Source organism: Limulus polyphemus, unplaced genomic scaffold (assembly GCF_000517525.1).
Source record: "Limulus polyphemus unplaced genomic scaffold, Limulus_polyphemus-2.1.2 Scaffold4156, whole genome shotgun sequence".
In the NCBI taxonomy this organism is placed as follows: Eukaryota; Metazoa; Arthropoda; class Merostomata; order Xiphosura; family Limulidae; genus Limulus; species Limulus polyphemus.
The window spans coordinates 66,612-80,894 of record NW_013669766.1 but is presented as its reverse complement, the minus strand read 5'-3'; the positions used below and the strand labels follow the sequence as shown (position 1 = coordinate 80,894).

The 14,283-nt window shown below is 29.2% G+C and overlaps 1 protein-coding gene across 1 annotated transcript in view; it reads right to left on the bottom strand.

Moving 5' to 3' along the window:
* Positions 1-14,283, bottom strand: part of LOC106470681 (serine/threonine-protein kinase SMG1-like) — a gene marked incomplete at its 3' end in the record, with an annotated part of 72,830 nt that overhangs the window by 15,040 nt on the left and 43,507 nt on the right. Inside the window, exons 24-30 of the mRNA XM_022399323.1 lie at positions 12,619-12,773; positions 11,432-11,768; positions 10,192-10,325; positions 9,131-9,331; positions 6,732-6,888; positions 3,261-3,637; positions 1,155-1,283 (exon numbers count right to left, since the gene is read on the bottom strand). Coding sequence (XP_022255031.1) covers positions 1,155-1,283; positions 3,261-3,637; positions 6,732-6,888; positions 9,131-9,331; positions 10,192-10,325; positions 11,432-11,768; positions 12,619-12,773 — 1,490 coding nt within the window. The remainder of the gene's footprint in view (positions 1-1,154; positions 1,284-3,260; positions 3,638-6,731; positions 6,889-9,130; positions 9,332-10,191; positions 10,326-11,431; positions 11,769-12,618; positions 12,774-14,283) is intronic.

Here is a 14,283-nt window from a genome sequence, read left to right as displayed (position 1 = left end):
ATCTATTAAAAGCTATTATTAGCTATTATAAGCTAAAATAACACATTTTCTGTATGAATTATTTAATATTAGAAAAAAAAAATCTGTCCCATCTAGTTTTTTCCTCAAATCATTTATGCATGTGACAAAACCTGGAAGATCACAATGTCTAAACAAACCAAAAACCATTGTCATTTGGTTCAGTTTTGTCTAAAAAAAAATGTAGTAACTTTCTGTTTTCACAAGTTTCCTATCACACTGAAAATGTTAAAAATAAAATATATAAATTCATCATAAGTTTTATTAATCTTGTAGAAATAAATAATTATTATGAAGGTGGAAAAAAAAAGGAAAATATTTCTCTTGGAAAATTCTGTTAGATCATTACTGGGAACTTAAATGTTGAGGTCAATCATGAATCGAAAAATACCCAATATCAAATGTTCTTTCCAAGCCTGTATGCACTTTGATCTAGTTTATATTCAAGTGAACTTGTTGACTAATGTGATCATAGCTCTTGATTAAAGGTAATAAAAAAAAAGTGTATGTAATAACAGAAAAACAAGAAAAATTTTTTATAAGTAGCCCTAGGGGCTTTTATAAGAAGAATTAAAAACATGCACACATGTATATATATAACAAACATATACATGTGACATGAGTAGTTAATCTGATAGCTCAACACCAACTTTAGTTGACTTACATTTACTAAAAGGTGGTCTACCAGGCCAGCCCCTACTTTAAAACAACTTAAAGTAAACAGTTTAAAAGACAGAAAGAGACAAACATAAGGTTGCATATACTTTAATTTTTTTTATGAAAATGATATCTAGGCTACAAAAAAAACTACAAGTGCAAGCCCGTTAAAGTGATTAAGCAATTAATAAGCATTCTTCAATACCACCCATTCTCCAGTACTTGATGCTTTATTATGTAATGGTCAGTGACCCAAAATAACGCATGAAACTGTAGTGGAGCATCTCATAATAATTTCCCTAATTAGTTAAATGAACAATATTATGTATATATTGCATCTATCTGTCAAAGAGCATACTAATATTTTTTTTTTAGAGAAAAATAACCCTATTTAAAAAAAAAACGGTTTTTTTTATTAACCTACTGCAGAGGACAATTCTATAAGCAATAAATAAGATATTTAAAAACACACCACTTACCTTGTGGTCAGTTCTTTTAAGAAACTTAGAGAAGTATCCTTTAGTACAAGTTCCTTGCTATTTAAGATTGTTACTGATGATCTTAAGCTTCCAAGAAGAATGCCGATTCCACCCTCGCTGTTGCTACCACTGAAGATTTAGCATATACAATAATGCATCTTTAAGAATCATGCTCCAAAACACTACACAAAACATTTTACTACTTTAAAAGTATTTCTGTTTTAATACCCAATGATGGCCTACTCCATATGATGACTGACACTTATTCACAGGATATTACAGTTAAATATGAATAACAAGAGTACATGTCTATATAAAATTTAAAGAAAAAAAGCTTTGTATTTATTGGATATACATTTCACAAAGAAAATATTTAAATACCTTATATTATAAAGTGAAAAAAAATTCATTTACACATACTCACAAATTAAATTATGCATTGTAATTGACAAATTACCATTTAACAGCAATTATAGCACTATAGTTAGATATGGTTATCAAAGCATTTATTAACCCTTTCACAACGGGAGCCCCATTAAAAACTTTTCTGCGCAAGTTACTGTGTTACATTCAAAACTTAATTAAACACCTTTACTATCAACGTATGCAAATTAAATTAATGTTATAATGTACATTATGATTCAAAGTTTTAAGTCCTTTATTTGAAAATAAACCTCTAAAACTACTAAAAACTTCAGATGTATTGTCATGTGACCAACAAGCTATGAAAATCCTCTACTTTGTCCTTCTGTATCTTCTATAATACAATGGAAGTTGAGTACAGGTAAGTCTAGATAATAAGTTGCTTACATAACCTGACTCGTTCATTTCAAAGTTCTCCGAATGAATACAGTTGAAACAAGTAATTCATTTTTTCAACCCAACAGGTGCCATGCCCACTTTCAACAGATTTGTTTGAGCTTTATAGCCTACATGTAAATGTTACATACACATGTACATTTATTAGAAAGAGATCATTTTATACTATAATCTAACAATGGTTATTTTGAAATTGGCATCCCTAAGTACATGTAATTGACTAGTATTGTTGGCTGCATGATCGACTATAGCACTTACAGTTGTTTCTTACCTAAATATGCTATAGTTAGAGATAGAGTTTAAATTGTATTTAGATCTTACTATTATATTTCAGTTAATTATGTAATAGTTATGTTTTAAAATGCATTGACTAAAAGGTTTATTAAACATTTTCTAAATATATTTCATACTTTGCATCCATTCTCAAGGCTTATGGTATTACATGCTGAACAAAAATTGCCAAAAGGTTGAGCATATCTCCCAAAGAAACTGTAATATGCCTTGAGGGCACGGTTGACTTGCGTCAAAATGAATAATAGGTTTTGAAGGACAAGAAATATAAAACATTAAAAATTAACTATATGTGAAAAGGAAAAGACCTGAAATTAAGAACTTAAAAGGAAAATCTTTAAAGATATTCTACAAAAAATTAAACGTACGTATATATTTTTTTCCTATTTCCTAATTTTAATTATTTCATTGAATTGTACATTGATGATAATAGCTAGAGTAAGTGATATGGTAGAGAAAATGATAAAATTTAAACATTTACCTTGAAAAATATTTGGTATTTACTTAGGAGGTTCTAGAGAATATGGAAATGTAATATGAAAACTATAAGTTGAAGAAATATATTTTTATACTTAAAATGAAAATCATCTTGCATGTGATTTGTTAATAGTTTGAATGCAAGTAACTACAATAAAAAATAATATATTTTTAGTAAAAACAATTATAGCATCATTTTTTGTGTACAAGATTCTTATGATCTTTAACAAAATATTACCAGTTTTTGAATGGATTTGTTGAAGAAATTTCAGAGTTATCGCATGTATTGTTGTACAAGTGAAATTCGAGACTCACTTTCTGCAAATTGCACAAGCCCGCCAGGAAAGAGTTAAGTAGAATACAACACTAGATTCCATACTATCTTTATCATAACTAAATACAATGCAAACAAAATAAAACAAATCTTTACAAATTAATACACTGTTCTAACCAAGAAAATTAAAGTACTGTTATATAATGCACTTATATAATATTACAACAGTACATTAAGAGACATACCTTTGTAACAATTTAGCTCCTTCTCGTTGAACTTCAACCAGCTGTTCTGAAACAGGAAAATTAAGAGAGCTTTTAAGGACATGAAGAAGGCTTTTGTTTCCTCCAGGCCCATTAATACCATCAGATTCTGTCCCAGTGATTAATTTGATTGATTTTAACAAGAGCTCTTGAGCTAGTTTATAGTTCTGTTGTTTTCTGGCTAGTCTTGCAGCTGCTAACTGAAGGCCACTAACACAACTCACTTGTGGCTTAATACCTTGCTGCTTTGCTGCCACATGGCTCCACACATTAGTCCAAGACAGAGAGTGAGTCAATACAGCTGTACTAACATCTGCTGGGTTCAAAGAATGGTCAGCACTTAGCAGTGCAGGGGAGATCTGAAAATATGGATAAAAGAACCATTATCATTATTAAAAAAAGCTCATTCGTCAATTTAACCTTGCAATTAAGATTATTATATTTTTTTTTACTGATTACTGTAAAATTTTATGGTCCATGCCATAAAAAAGAAAAGACTTATTGAAAGTAATCTAGTTATTACAAATTGTTTAAACCATCCAATAATAACCTTTTCCAACATAATTATACATAAAAAAATGTGTCTAACTGTTACAAGATTACAAGCAACATTTTTTTTTTTCTTATCTTCTCCCTTGAGCTAATGGATGAGTAAGTCACTCAACAATTTGTGTAACTTTAATTTTACAAAAAGAAAAATCATTCCAAGTTTCATGTTTAACAAGTATACAAACCGTGAAATTGAAGGACTTTTTAAAAAATAATTTAGGGATTGCCAGTCAGACTTCAAGGACCCAAGACTAGATGTATACCAATACCACCTTTTAGTTCAATACTACTTACACTTTCCGATGACTAGATAATGATACTATGAAAAATACTAAATAGCTAATAGTAAAGCATCTGGATAGTAGATAATATGCATAGCATAATACAAAAATTATTTCTCAAATAACACATGCACATCTTTGCAATTTGCCCTTTTCAAACTTTAATTACAGCAAAACAATGGGTGTAAAAAATATCTACTTCAGTGTTGCAGTTAGCAAGGTCAATAATTTACACATTTACCATTTACAAGCCATAAATTAATTATAACCACATTACCAGAACAACTAGATTTGAGCATTGGAATTATTTTTATTTTACTGTTTCATCTTTTAAACAAGGAAACTAGTTGCCAAATCAACATACAACTAAGTTGGATTTAGCAGAAATCTACATTTCAGACAGATTTAACTTTAACAAAATGTATGAAATTAACACATCAGTTAAGGAGTAGACATTAAAGTTTGCTCAACTGTGTAATTAAAAAGTCTATCCAGTAGCATAGTAATACATACTGAACACAAATTTATATGTATTATGGTAATGTTTGATATGTATAAATAATAAAGTATGAAACAGACAAAATGATTTTGAATTCTTTCAGTGACTATAATAACAGGTAGTTTTCTTAAGTTAAAATCAGACTTTTTCTCCCAAGATATTTAATAACAGTAATACAAATTAACCTAAAATTCCTGAACTCTTGCACTTATTTCAGACGTTGGGTGGTTGGAGCCTTTATATGGTAGAAATAAAAACTGGGACCATTAGCTTTCCATTTTGTCTATTTAACAATGATTTTGTGATCTTTATTTTCTTAACCCATTTTAGAATAACAGTTGCTGTTAGTTTTCAGAAATCAATCAAGAAAACGTTTCAGCATAAATTATTAGGTCACAGCTTGAGTTCCATACATCTGTGTGCAATTTCTTGATTGTCAAGTTAATAATGGTCATGTGAGTGTTATATAGGAAAGTATGTTTATTTAAAGAACTTAATTTTATGAATTACAATGCAACAATAAGTGAAGAGTTTTTCACAAACAGAATGTCGCTTGTTCATCAACTGTCAACTTTTACTAGAAGTTAACAGTTTCAAGGATTTTTTCCATAATTTCACCAGTAGAACACATTTTTTTAAAAGTTTAAGGTCTTGATTCAATAAAAAGCAATTTCAACGTTTCCAAGCACCTATTCAAAAGCTAATGTTCAAACAAATAATTTAAGTAAAATGGAACAGTGTGATAAGCAAACACACCATGCACTTTCAGATAGTAATACAGAAAATTAACTTGGGCAGCAGTAATCAAATGTAAACAAAGCAAGTTTCTGCTATGCAGAAACATGCCGAGAATCTGAGCTAGGGGCTGTAGGGGGGGTGCTTAAATATATAATAAACAAAAATAGTAATAATAATAATTTTAAATTTTCAGTTATATTTATGTGCATCTACTCAGATGGGTTTTGGGGTAAGACAAAACATCAAAAGACTTGATACAGAAAAAAAAAAGCTAAGCAAAATTTATTTGTTTTTATTAATATTTCTTTATTTTACTTTTTATTTTTGTGGTTTCTACCCTCATGACACGGTTTTTTGAATGTGGGTGCCAAAGACTTTGCAGCCAAAAGTGGTAACTTCTCTCAAATTTAGCAGTAATTCCTCCAAATTTTCTAACTTTTTGTTTTAATACAGGCTGATGTATAGTCTCCATCTAACATGTGGTCAAGAAAGTCATTAAGTTCCTTTTGCTCTAGTTATTTACTGTTCTGTGTCATTCTCCAGACATAACACCTTGTCACCAGTAGAGAAAAAAAAGATACCTTTTAAGCTGTACATTTTATATAAAAGTGGTCATCAGTTTTCTCCATTGGCCAATCAAGTGATATCTCTATTATTTTCAATAAGAATAACCAACAATGACATAGGTGGCACATGCAAATTGAGAGGTACAGTATCATACATTTGTGAATATATATAATGCTAGGCTCTCTCAAACTCAAGCCATCAGTTTGGTAAGTTTTAAGTTTTATTTGAATAGTAATACTCTTCAAAAGTTTAACACAAAGTTAAATAATTTTTAATAAGTCTCTTCATAAAGTTTTTAGAAGAGTTTAGAGAGTTAAATACCTAGTAAAGACACTGTCTTATGTCTTGTGGCATTGTTTAACTGATTGTTTTAAATAATTTTCACTGTATGTTTTATATTCTGTCCAGTCTCTTCCTAACTTGAAAACAGAGAATTTAGAATTAATTAGTTACATATTTCTTGTCTAAATCGCTCATTATTCTGTGGACCTACTTTATCCATTCTTGGGAGAAATTAGTTTTACCATATTTTGAATATTATTTTTAGAATTTTATCTGCTAAACACTGTTGGAAGGCATTTGTAAATCTTACAGAAAATATTTAATATCTGTCTGAAGAATCTTATTATACATGAAGAGATAGAGATAAGGGGAGAAACACATGCATTACTATTCTTATACAAGTTAACTGACATGATAAGCATAATATCTGAAAAGAGAGATTTGGTTTAACACTTTATTCAAAATGTTGATCAACTATATACTCTAAAACATTTTTCTATAACAAGACCTTAATATCAACAGAACTGAACAACATACTTTACGGCCATCCTGCAAAAGTGAAGAGAAAGCTGCAGCCTTAACATGAAGAGCAGCTTGACTAGGGTAGACGTAAGGAGGCCATTCCATAGCTGATGTCTGGAGCAAGCCTACCAGCAAGTCTTTTGATTCTTTGACCCGAGTACTGATTTTCTCTCTAGATTAAAGATAATAAAAGAAAGAAAATGTAACCAAAAACAATCAATACACATTGAAAATTTCCTTCATAAGCATAAATCGATTTATGTTGAACGTCTGTTATCTTGAATGATTGGTAAATTTCACAAATGTATATATATCGATATTGTTGAAACAGCTGTACATAATTTCTAAGAGTATTACAGAATCAACTTTGACAATTACAATATATTGAGATAAACACTATTTATATTAGGTTTAATGGTATAAAAGGCATATGAGTACATAATGCCTTTCAACAAAGGCATGATGTTATTATGCTGTGATAGCATTTTGTTAATAAGCATGTGTTAAAATTTACTTTTAGGCCAACAGTTTTGAGCTTTTTACATAATAGTGTGTGCAATATAGTATACATATATACCAGGTAATGATTTTTTATTTCATTATATATTGTAAATTTAGTAAAAAATATTGAACAAAGTTTCAAAAGTGTTCAGCAGTTCATCAAGCTTTGTGTTTTGACAAGTCTGTATTTCTAATATACTTTCAATTATGAGTTATGCTTTATATGAATACAAATGCAGAAGTGGCTAAAATGATTCCACTCAGCTGGATAAGGTTAAAGTTTAATGATGCTTTTTTCTTAAAGCAGGCATTTTTTAACAGTTAAGGTAGTTCTTGACTTCTACAGCTATAGCTGGTGTAAAATAAATACAACTGATATTAACAGTTTAAAGTGTTATAATATTACACAGTTAACATCCTAAAGAGGACAATAATAGAGTAAGAAGAAACTGATACAAACAACACATACACATGTAATTTCATTCCTTTTGTAATAAGGTTTAGAATGCAAACTGAAATTCCTCAAAATACTTTATGAATGAGGAACTAAAAGCAATTGGTCTCATAACAACCGATTACAACTTTAAATTCAGACAAAAAAAAAGAACTCACTATTAACTCAAACAGAATGAAGAAGATAGCTAGCTCTACCCCATCTTCATTTGAATGATGACATGCCTCTTAACAATTGTAACTCAATCTCAAGAATAACCTTTTAAAACTTGGAAGACAAATTCTTTTCAAATGCATATTAGCAACTTTTGTAATAATTGGTAAATAAAAGCTGATTTTTTTTTATTGTTGATAAGAAAGTTATATTTTGTATACCATCAATTTCAATTTAATTGAAATCTACTAAAATATTTCTTTGAAATTTTACTTTGCTGATTGCAGTAAAAATTGTAAAAAAAAAGTGAAAACTGACAAAGGTTTATCAATGACCTGACCTTTCACATTGGCATCACCTTTGTCACTCTAGGTAATAATATTTATCAACAGTATTCTTGGCCTAGATCAGTCTATATCTAACAAATAGTTTCTTTTCAATATATAACAAGTTCTTTACTTATTTACATAGTTTAAATACAACAAACTTAATTATAATACCGAGTTAGTAAGGATTTGTGTCACTGGAATATTTTGTCCTCACTTACCATACTTGCTAAACTTAGCTATGCTCACTTAATGTCTTGTCATAGAAGAAAATGTCAGTAGCTTTCAATAAGGTATAATTCAACACACAAACATTTTCAGGAACAAGAAGAATGTCTAAAAAAACTATTAAAAAATTATCAAATGTGTAGTTTGTTCCTAAATCTTTGTTCATCTCTATGGAGCTCCATATAATCCATTTTACCATGAAACCATAAATTACTGCTCAAACCACTTTACTTATTCTACATTAACATAAATAATTTATAATCTGCTCAATCCAATGTTATTTTAACTTTCCTTTGCTTTTAGCTATTTTCAAAGCTATGTTTCATTCGTGATTGCTTAGATCTCATGTTCTCACATCTTAAAGATGTGTGAACAATGGGTTATAAATAATGAAACCACTAACAGAGAAGGAAAATCATAAGAGAGAAACAAGACATGGCTAATTATATTCTCAAGGACGAATGTTTTTTAGCAAATGAACTTTTGCCTGAAGATGGGTAGAAAAATTACTTTAAAAAGAACATTAAGTTCAAATATTTTTTATTTCAAGGTACACACTAAACAGATGTTAGAAAACAATAAAATAATTGAGTTATAAACTGTTGAAAAAAAAAAGTTTGAATTTTTATTTTTAATTAATTTAAAATTTGATATGCAGAAGTCACTCAATGCCTGAAAAGTACTTTCTGGTTTGGATAGTATTAATTATAATTACATCAATTTCAAGAAATGCTAATGTATAATGTGCTTACATCTCCAAAGTTTCATTCTTGTCAACTTTCAAAGATTCCAAAGCTGAATTTAACAAGATTTTCTCTGCTTTATGAAACTGCTGTTCCACATCCCATCCAAGAGATGTCAGATCCATCTGGTCACCACTAAAAAAATCCTTCAAAGATTTATCACTACTTGGTGATGAAGTTCCAAGCCCTCCTTCAAAAACTGAGAGAGTTCTGTAAAATATTTTTCAATTAAATTTCATCTTTAAACTCCAGCTGATTTCACATTTAACAGCTTTCTAATACATTGTTTTAAAATCAAATATTAGTTCTTTTCCGAGAACTGTACTAAAGTTAATAATTGTTATATTCTAGTAGTCTATAATTTATTACCTAAAAACTATAAAGAATGTTTTCTTCTACCAGATAAATTCCATACTGTAATAAAATAAAATTGGTTTAGCCCTTTTACAAACAAAACCTCTTTAACCAAAGACCTGTGGACGTAACAAATACAATTTTATGCCATCAAACATTTACAATAAGCTGCTAAATGTTGTACTACAAAAACTCATTTGATTTCCGCTGACATACAGCTTTAACAAGTTACAGATTAATTCAAACCTGACAGCCTTACAAGATCACACACAAAACTTATAAACTAGTTAAATTCTATATTTTCGTTAATTATCCACTTTTCTTTGTTCCAAATCACACATTGTTCATTATAAACAAAACTGTTTTTAATTGAGAATTTAATCCAATGCTTACTACATTTTTATTGAATCAAATGAAGAGTGGGACAACAATAAACTGAAAGGTAAAATCATTCATCGGGCAATGATTATTTATCCAGTAGCTATTGTTGACTTGTATTAAAAATTTCATTTGTCTTTTAATAATTTATCTCCCCACCTTGATATAACTTGTGTAGTTTTTTTCAGTAGTGGTCTATTGATTTTCAAATAAAAAGTAAGAAACTGAAACAGTTACTCATTTATTAACATAGTATTTATCATTATTTTATTTTGAAAAAATTAATTATTTGTTTCAAACATCTAGCAGTTTATCTTGTCAATAAAAAGTCAACTTACTTGATGTAGTCTATATCCTCATCTGAGAAAAACTGAGGAAAAGTTAAACCATTCTTGTTATTTATCTGCTTCTGAGCTTCAATCCACTGCTTGACTTCAGCCCAGTTTCCTAGGTTCTTATAGCATTCTGTGATCTGTATAACAAACAGACCAAGAGCTCATATTTACTTCTTTATTTATACTGTAGTTCACATGATTTTGGAGCATTTACTTTTTCTTCTCAATTTAAGTGTTTTCAAAATGAAAGAATAAATTTTCATAGAAATGATTTTACAATTTCTACAAATGGAAAACTTTAGTTACTGAGAAAATGAAATGAGTTAAAATGGATGAAAAACTACTAATGCTGTTATTAACAGTATCCTGACTACAGCTTTCAGCACATTTTTTCATTCTTGTGTGTCTTTTACACTTTCTTTTTGTAGTGCAAGTATTTATGTTTATGGTTACAAGTGATTTGTGAATGAACAGAGTAACACCAAAGAATTTGTTTCTTAACCATTTTAACATTAAATATTACTAACACATTATACTTTGCATTACTATATCTTTATATTTCACTTATTTCATAACAAATCAAAGTATAGTATGAGAATATTACTTATTTAAAAAAATAAACATTTCAGAAAAATGTAGATGCTTTGAAGTTGCTTAGTTGCTTTTAAAATACAAGTTTATATTCAAGCCTAAATCATAAGCCTGTGCCAGCCACTGACATATTCTGAACATAGCTAACAGAAATTTTTCTATCTGTTAAATTTTGCACTTAGACAAAACCATGTAAAATATCCTTGTAATTCTAATTTTAATAGGTTAAGATGTTAGGCAGGTGGCTAAAAAAAGCTATATCTCTACTGTATTTTTTTTACAAACATATAATCATGAAAAAAGGTTCACACACAATGTGTAAGAATATAATGAAGTCTTGTACTTATGTTAACAGTTAAAAAAAGACGACTTGAAATGCTTGATAAGTTTAGTTGTAAGAATTGCAAATAGCCATGCGTGCATGCACAAACACTCACATGCACACTGAAAGGGCAGAAGTTATATACAAGGTGTCAAACTATCATTGGATTATGAGATTCAAAATTTCATTACATAGCATTAAATCCTCAAAGTTTTCAAAAATGCTTTGATAGTTTGACTCTAAGGACTAAGGAAATGTATAAAAAAAAACTAAAATTTTTCCTACACAATTCCTACACAAACTAGTTAATATTTTGTAATGAACACTTACCATACGAAGTAAAAATGACTGTAGAAAATAGCCACTGTCTTTTCTGGATACAGGTCCACCTTTGTACTGTAAATGTTGCAAAGCTGCTGTCATAAAGTCATCATCATCTCCATAAATACCTCCATCTTCACTACATGATAGTTTGGCCTTTTCCACTTCTTCAGGTAGGTCTCCCACAATTGTACTTTCTGCAGTTTCAGTAGATGAATATTTGTCATTTTCGAATTTTTCTGACACTTCACCCAGAGTACTAAGTTTACAGTTTACAATATGAGACGTATAATCTGTATTCATTGTTTGATACAAGTTGTTGAAACCCTGGACAGCCATTTCATACCTAACAAATACAGACAAAATATGTTAAGTTGTAGCAACCTGCACAAATACATATTTCGAATATATATTCTCAAAAAACTTGTAGGCATTCTCTAGACTAAAATTTAAAGTCACAATACACCATTTACAGTCCATAACATTTTTTTTTTTCCCCCTCACACAGGTCACCACCTTAAAAGCACTTTTTACTTAACTAAACTCACCAGCATGTCTAGATTTGTAATGTTCATTAATCTATCAAAAATCATTTTTTGATACAATAATAATAAATGCAATTTTAAGTAAAAATATCTCAACTAATATAACTGAGCAAGTTGAAAAGAGACTTGGATATGAAATTCTAATTCAACAAGTTTCAGTTTTAAACTGTGTAATAACATTACTAGAGTAAAATATATTTGTCCAAAAACAAAAAAGGGGTACCACCACCAACTGCCCACATTATAATTAAATCTAAATTAAAAAATGTGACAACCCATGTAAAACATAAAACTGTCTGTAAAAACAAAGTTCATCAAACACAAAACTAGTTCTCAATCTACAGGATGTACTTTGTTTTTTGCTACGATCCTTTCAAATGATACTAATATATAATTATATGCTTGCTGCACACACATTGATGAGAAACTACAGAAAATATGAGGTGATTAAGTAATATACACTGCAGCAACACCAAAGAATAATCACTGACAATGAATGATACACTAACATGAAAGAAATAGCACTCAATTGAATTGCTGCAAGTAAAATGACAACCAATCGTACTAAGGGGACCTTATTTATTTTTTGATGTTTTCTGATACATATTTAATGGCCAGCAATGTATTTAATTGTAAAAACCATAAACTTACTTCCCAGCTGCATGATCCACAGCTGTCTTTATCCATAAATATTTCTTTCCCAGTTTTTCTTTAGCCCAAGTGTATAAACCAAGTATAGGTTCAGGACATCGTAGCATCATGAGAGCTTGGACAACAAGGACAAGGGTTCTTTCAAAATCTCCACTCTAGAAAATACAACCATTTTGGCTACAAGTTCACATAAAGCGTTGAAAACATGCATGTATTTCTTCAGTATTCTGTGATCAAATCCCCAAAAACATTTGACATTATGATGACAGAATTATTTCTGTTGTAACGATCATGTTTGGACATAAATGTAGAGTAGTTAAATTGTACGTTTATCTTTAATGTCACAAAAGCAATACCCTTTCTTCAACCACAACATGTATAATGACTATTTCTAAAGTTCAAGAGCAAGTTTAAAAATACAATTCACTACTTTTTTTCATAATTATGTGGAGAAAATATTACTTGAAAAAAAAGATGTCTGGTGTTAAAAAAAATACATGAGCAGTGACAAATGAAAAGTTTTTCTGGACCACTATTTCTATAGAAACAAAAAAGTAGGAATTATTTTATTATGGAGCCATTTAGAAATAAAATTTAGTTCTAGTGGGTGGCTAGGAATTAAGTACTATTGAGTTTTAACATTTAATATTTTAGTACTGCTAAAATTTTTCTAAATTGTTTAACTGCTAAATATTTTACTGTGCAACGTGCAACAGTGAAGTTGTGGCTGGTACATTAAAGCCACTTCAAGTAATTGTTTGTGCAAATCACTGAATAAGTATAAAAAACAAAATCTTTAAGAATTTCAATCTATCAGTATTTTTCACCCTACTCCAAATACTGACTAAAACATTTCAATGAATTTGAACAGACTTAAGTACTCAAAATACTATATGTTTAGACTTCTTAAGAATTTTAAAGAGTAATTTGAATGCCATATTTCACAATTTTCAAGCTATTAATTTCTATTCTTTAAAATGAATTAATGGGTAATATTTTTTCTAATGAAGCAAGTGATTATGTTACTTGATAGAACTAATACTTTACAGTTATGTAAAAACTTATGACAGCTTTTCCCAAGTTTTGTTTCACTTGTATTAGAAAAGAACTGAAGGATTTCTTCTATGGCTTTTAAAGCCTATAACATACTATCTGTGAGCTTACAACTTTTACAAGATGAAAAAACAGTAACCTATGTTTTATACTTGTCAATTCATATATTTAACTTCAAATTTATTGCAACTTCTGTTTGGCCTATTACCAGTTACTTCAAAAAATGGTAGCATAGTCAGTTAAACAAAACAGAATATATTCTACTCCTTTAATTTATCTGCTAAAATATCACAGCTTTCACCACTCCAGACTACAAAACCTGCTATCACTATTACAAAAAGTGAAACTTTAAATGTGTACTTTATTTCATTCTGACCAATAGTTCATATTCTTCACTTAAAAACATCTACCCAGAAAATAACCTGTAAATCAGCTTAGACAACTTATTTTTGGGTGACTAATTCTTACCAACATTCATACTTTTATACAGATAACAAGAATACCAGATCAGAAATATTGTTATCACTACTTCAATAGTAAAATTACTTTTGTTTCATTTTTGCCAACAATTTAAATCTTTCACATATCCCAATTACATTATGCCAGAAAGAC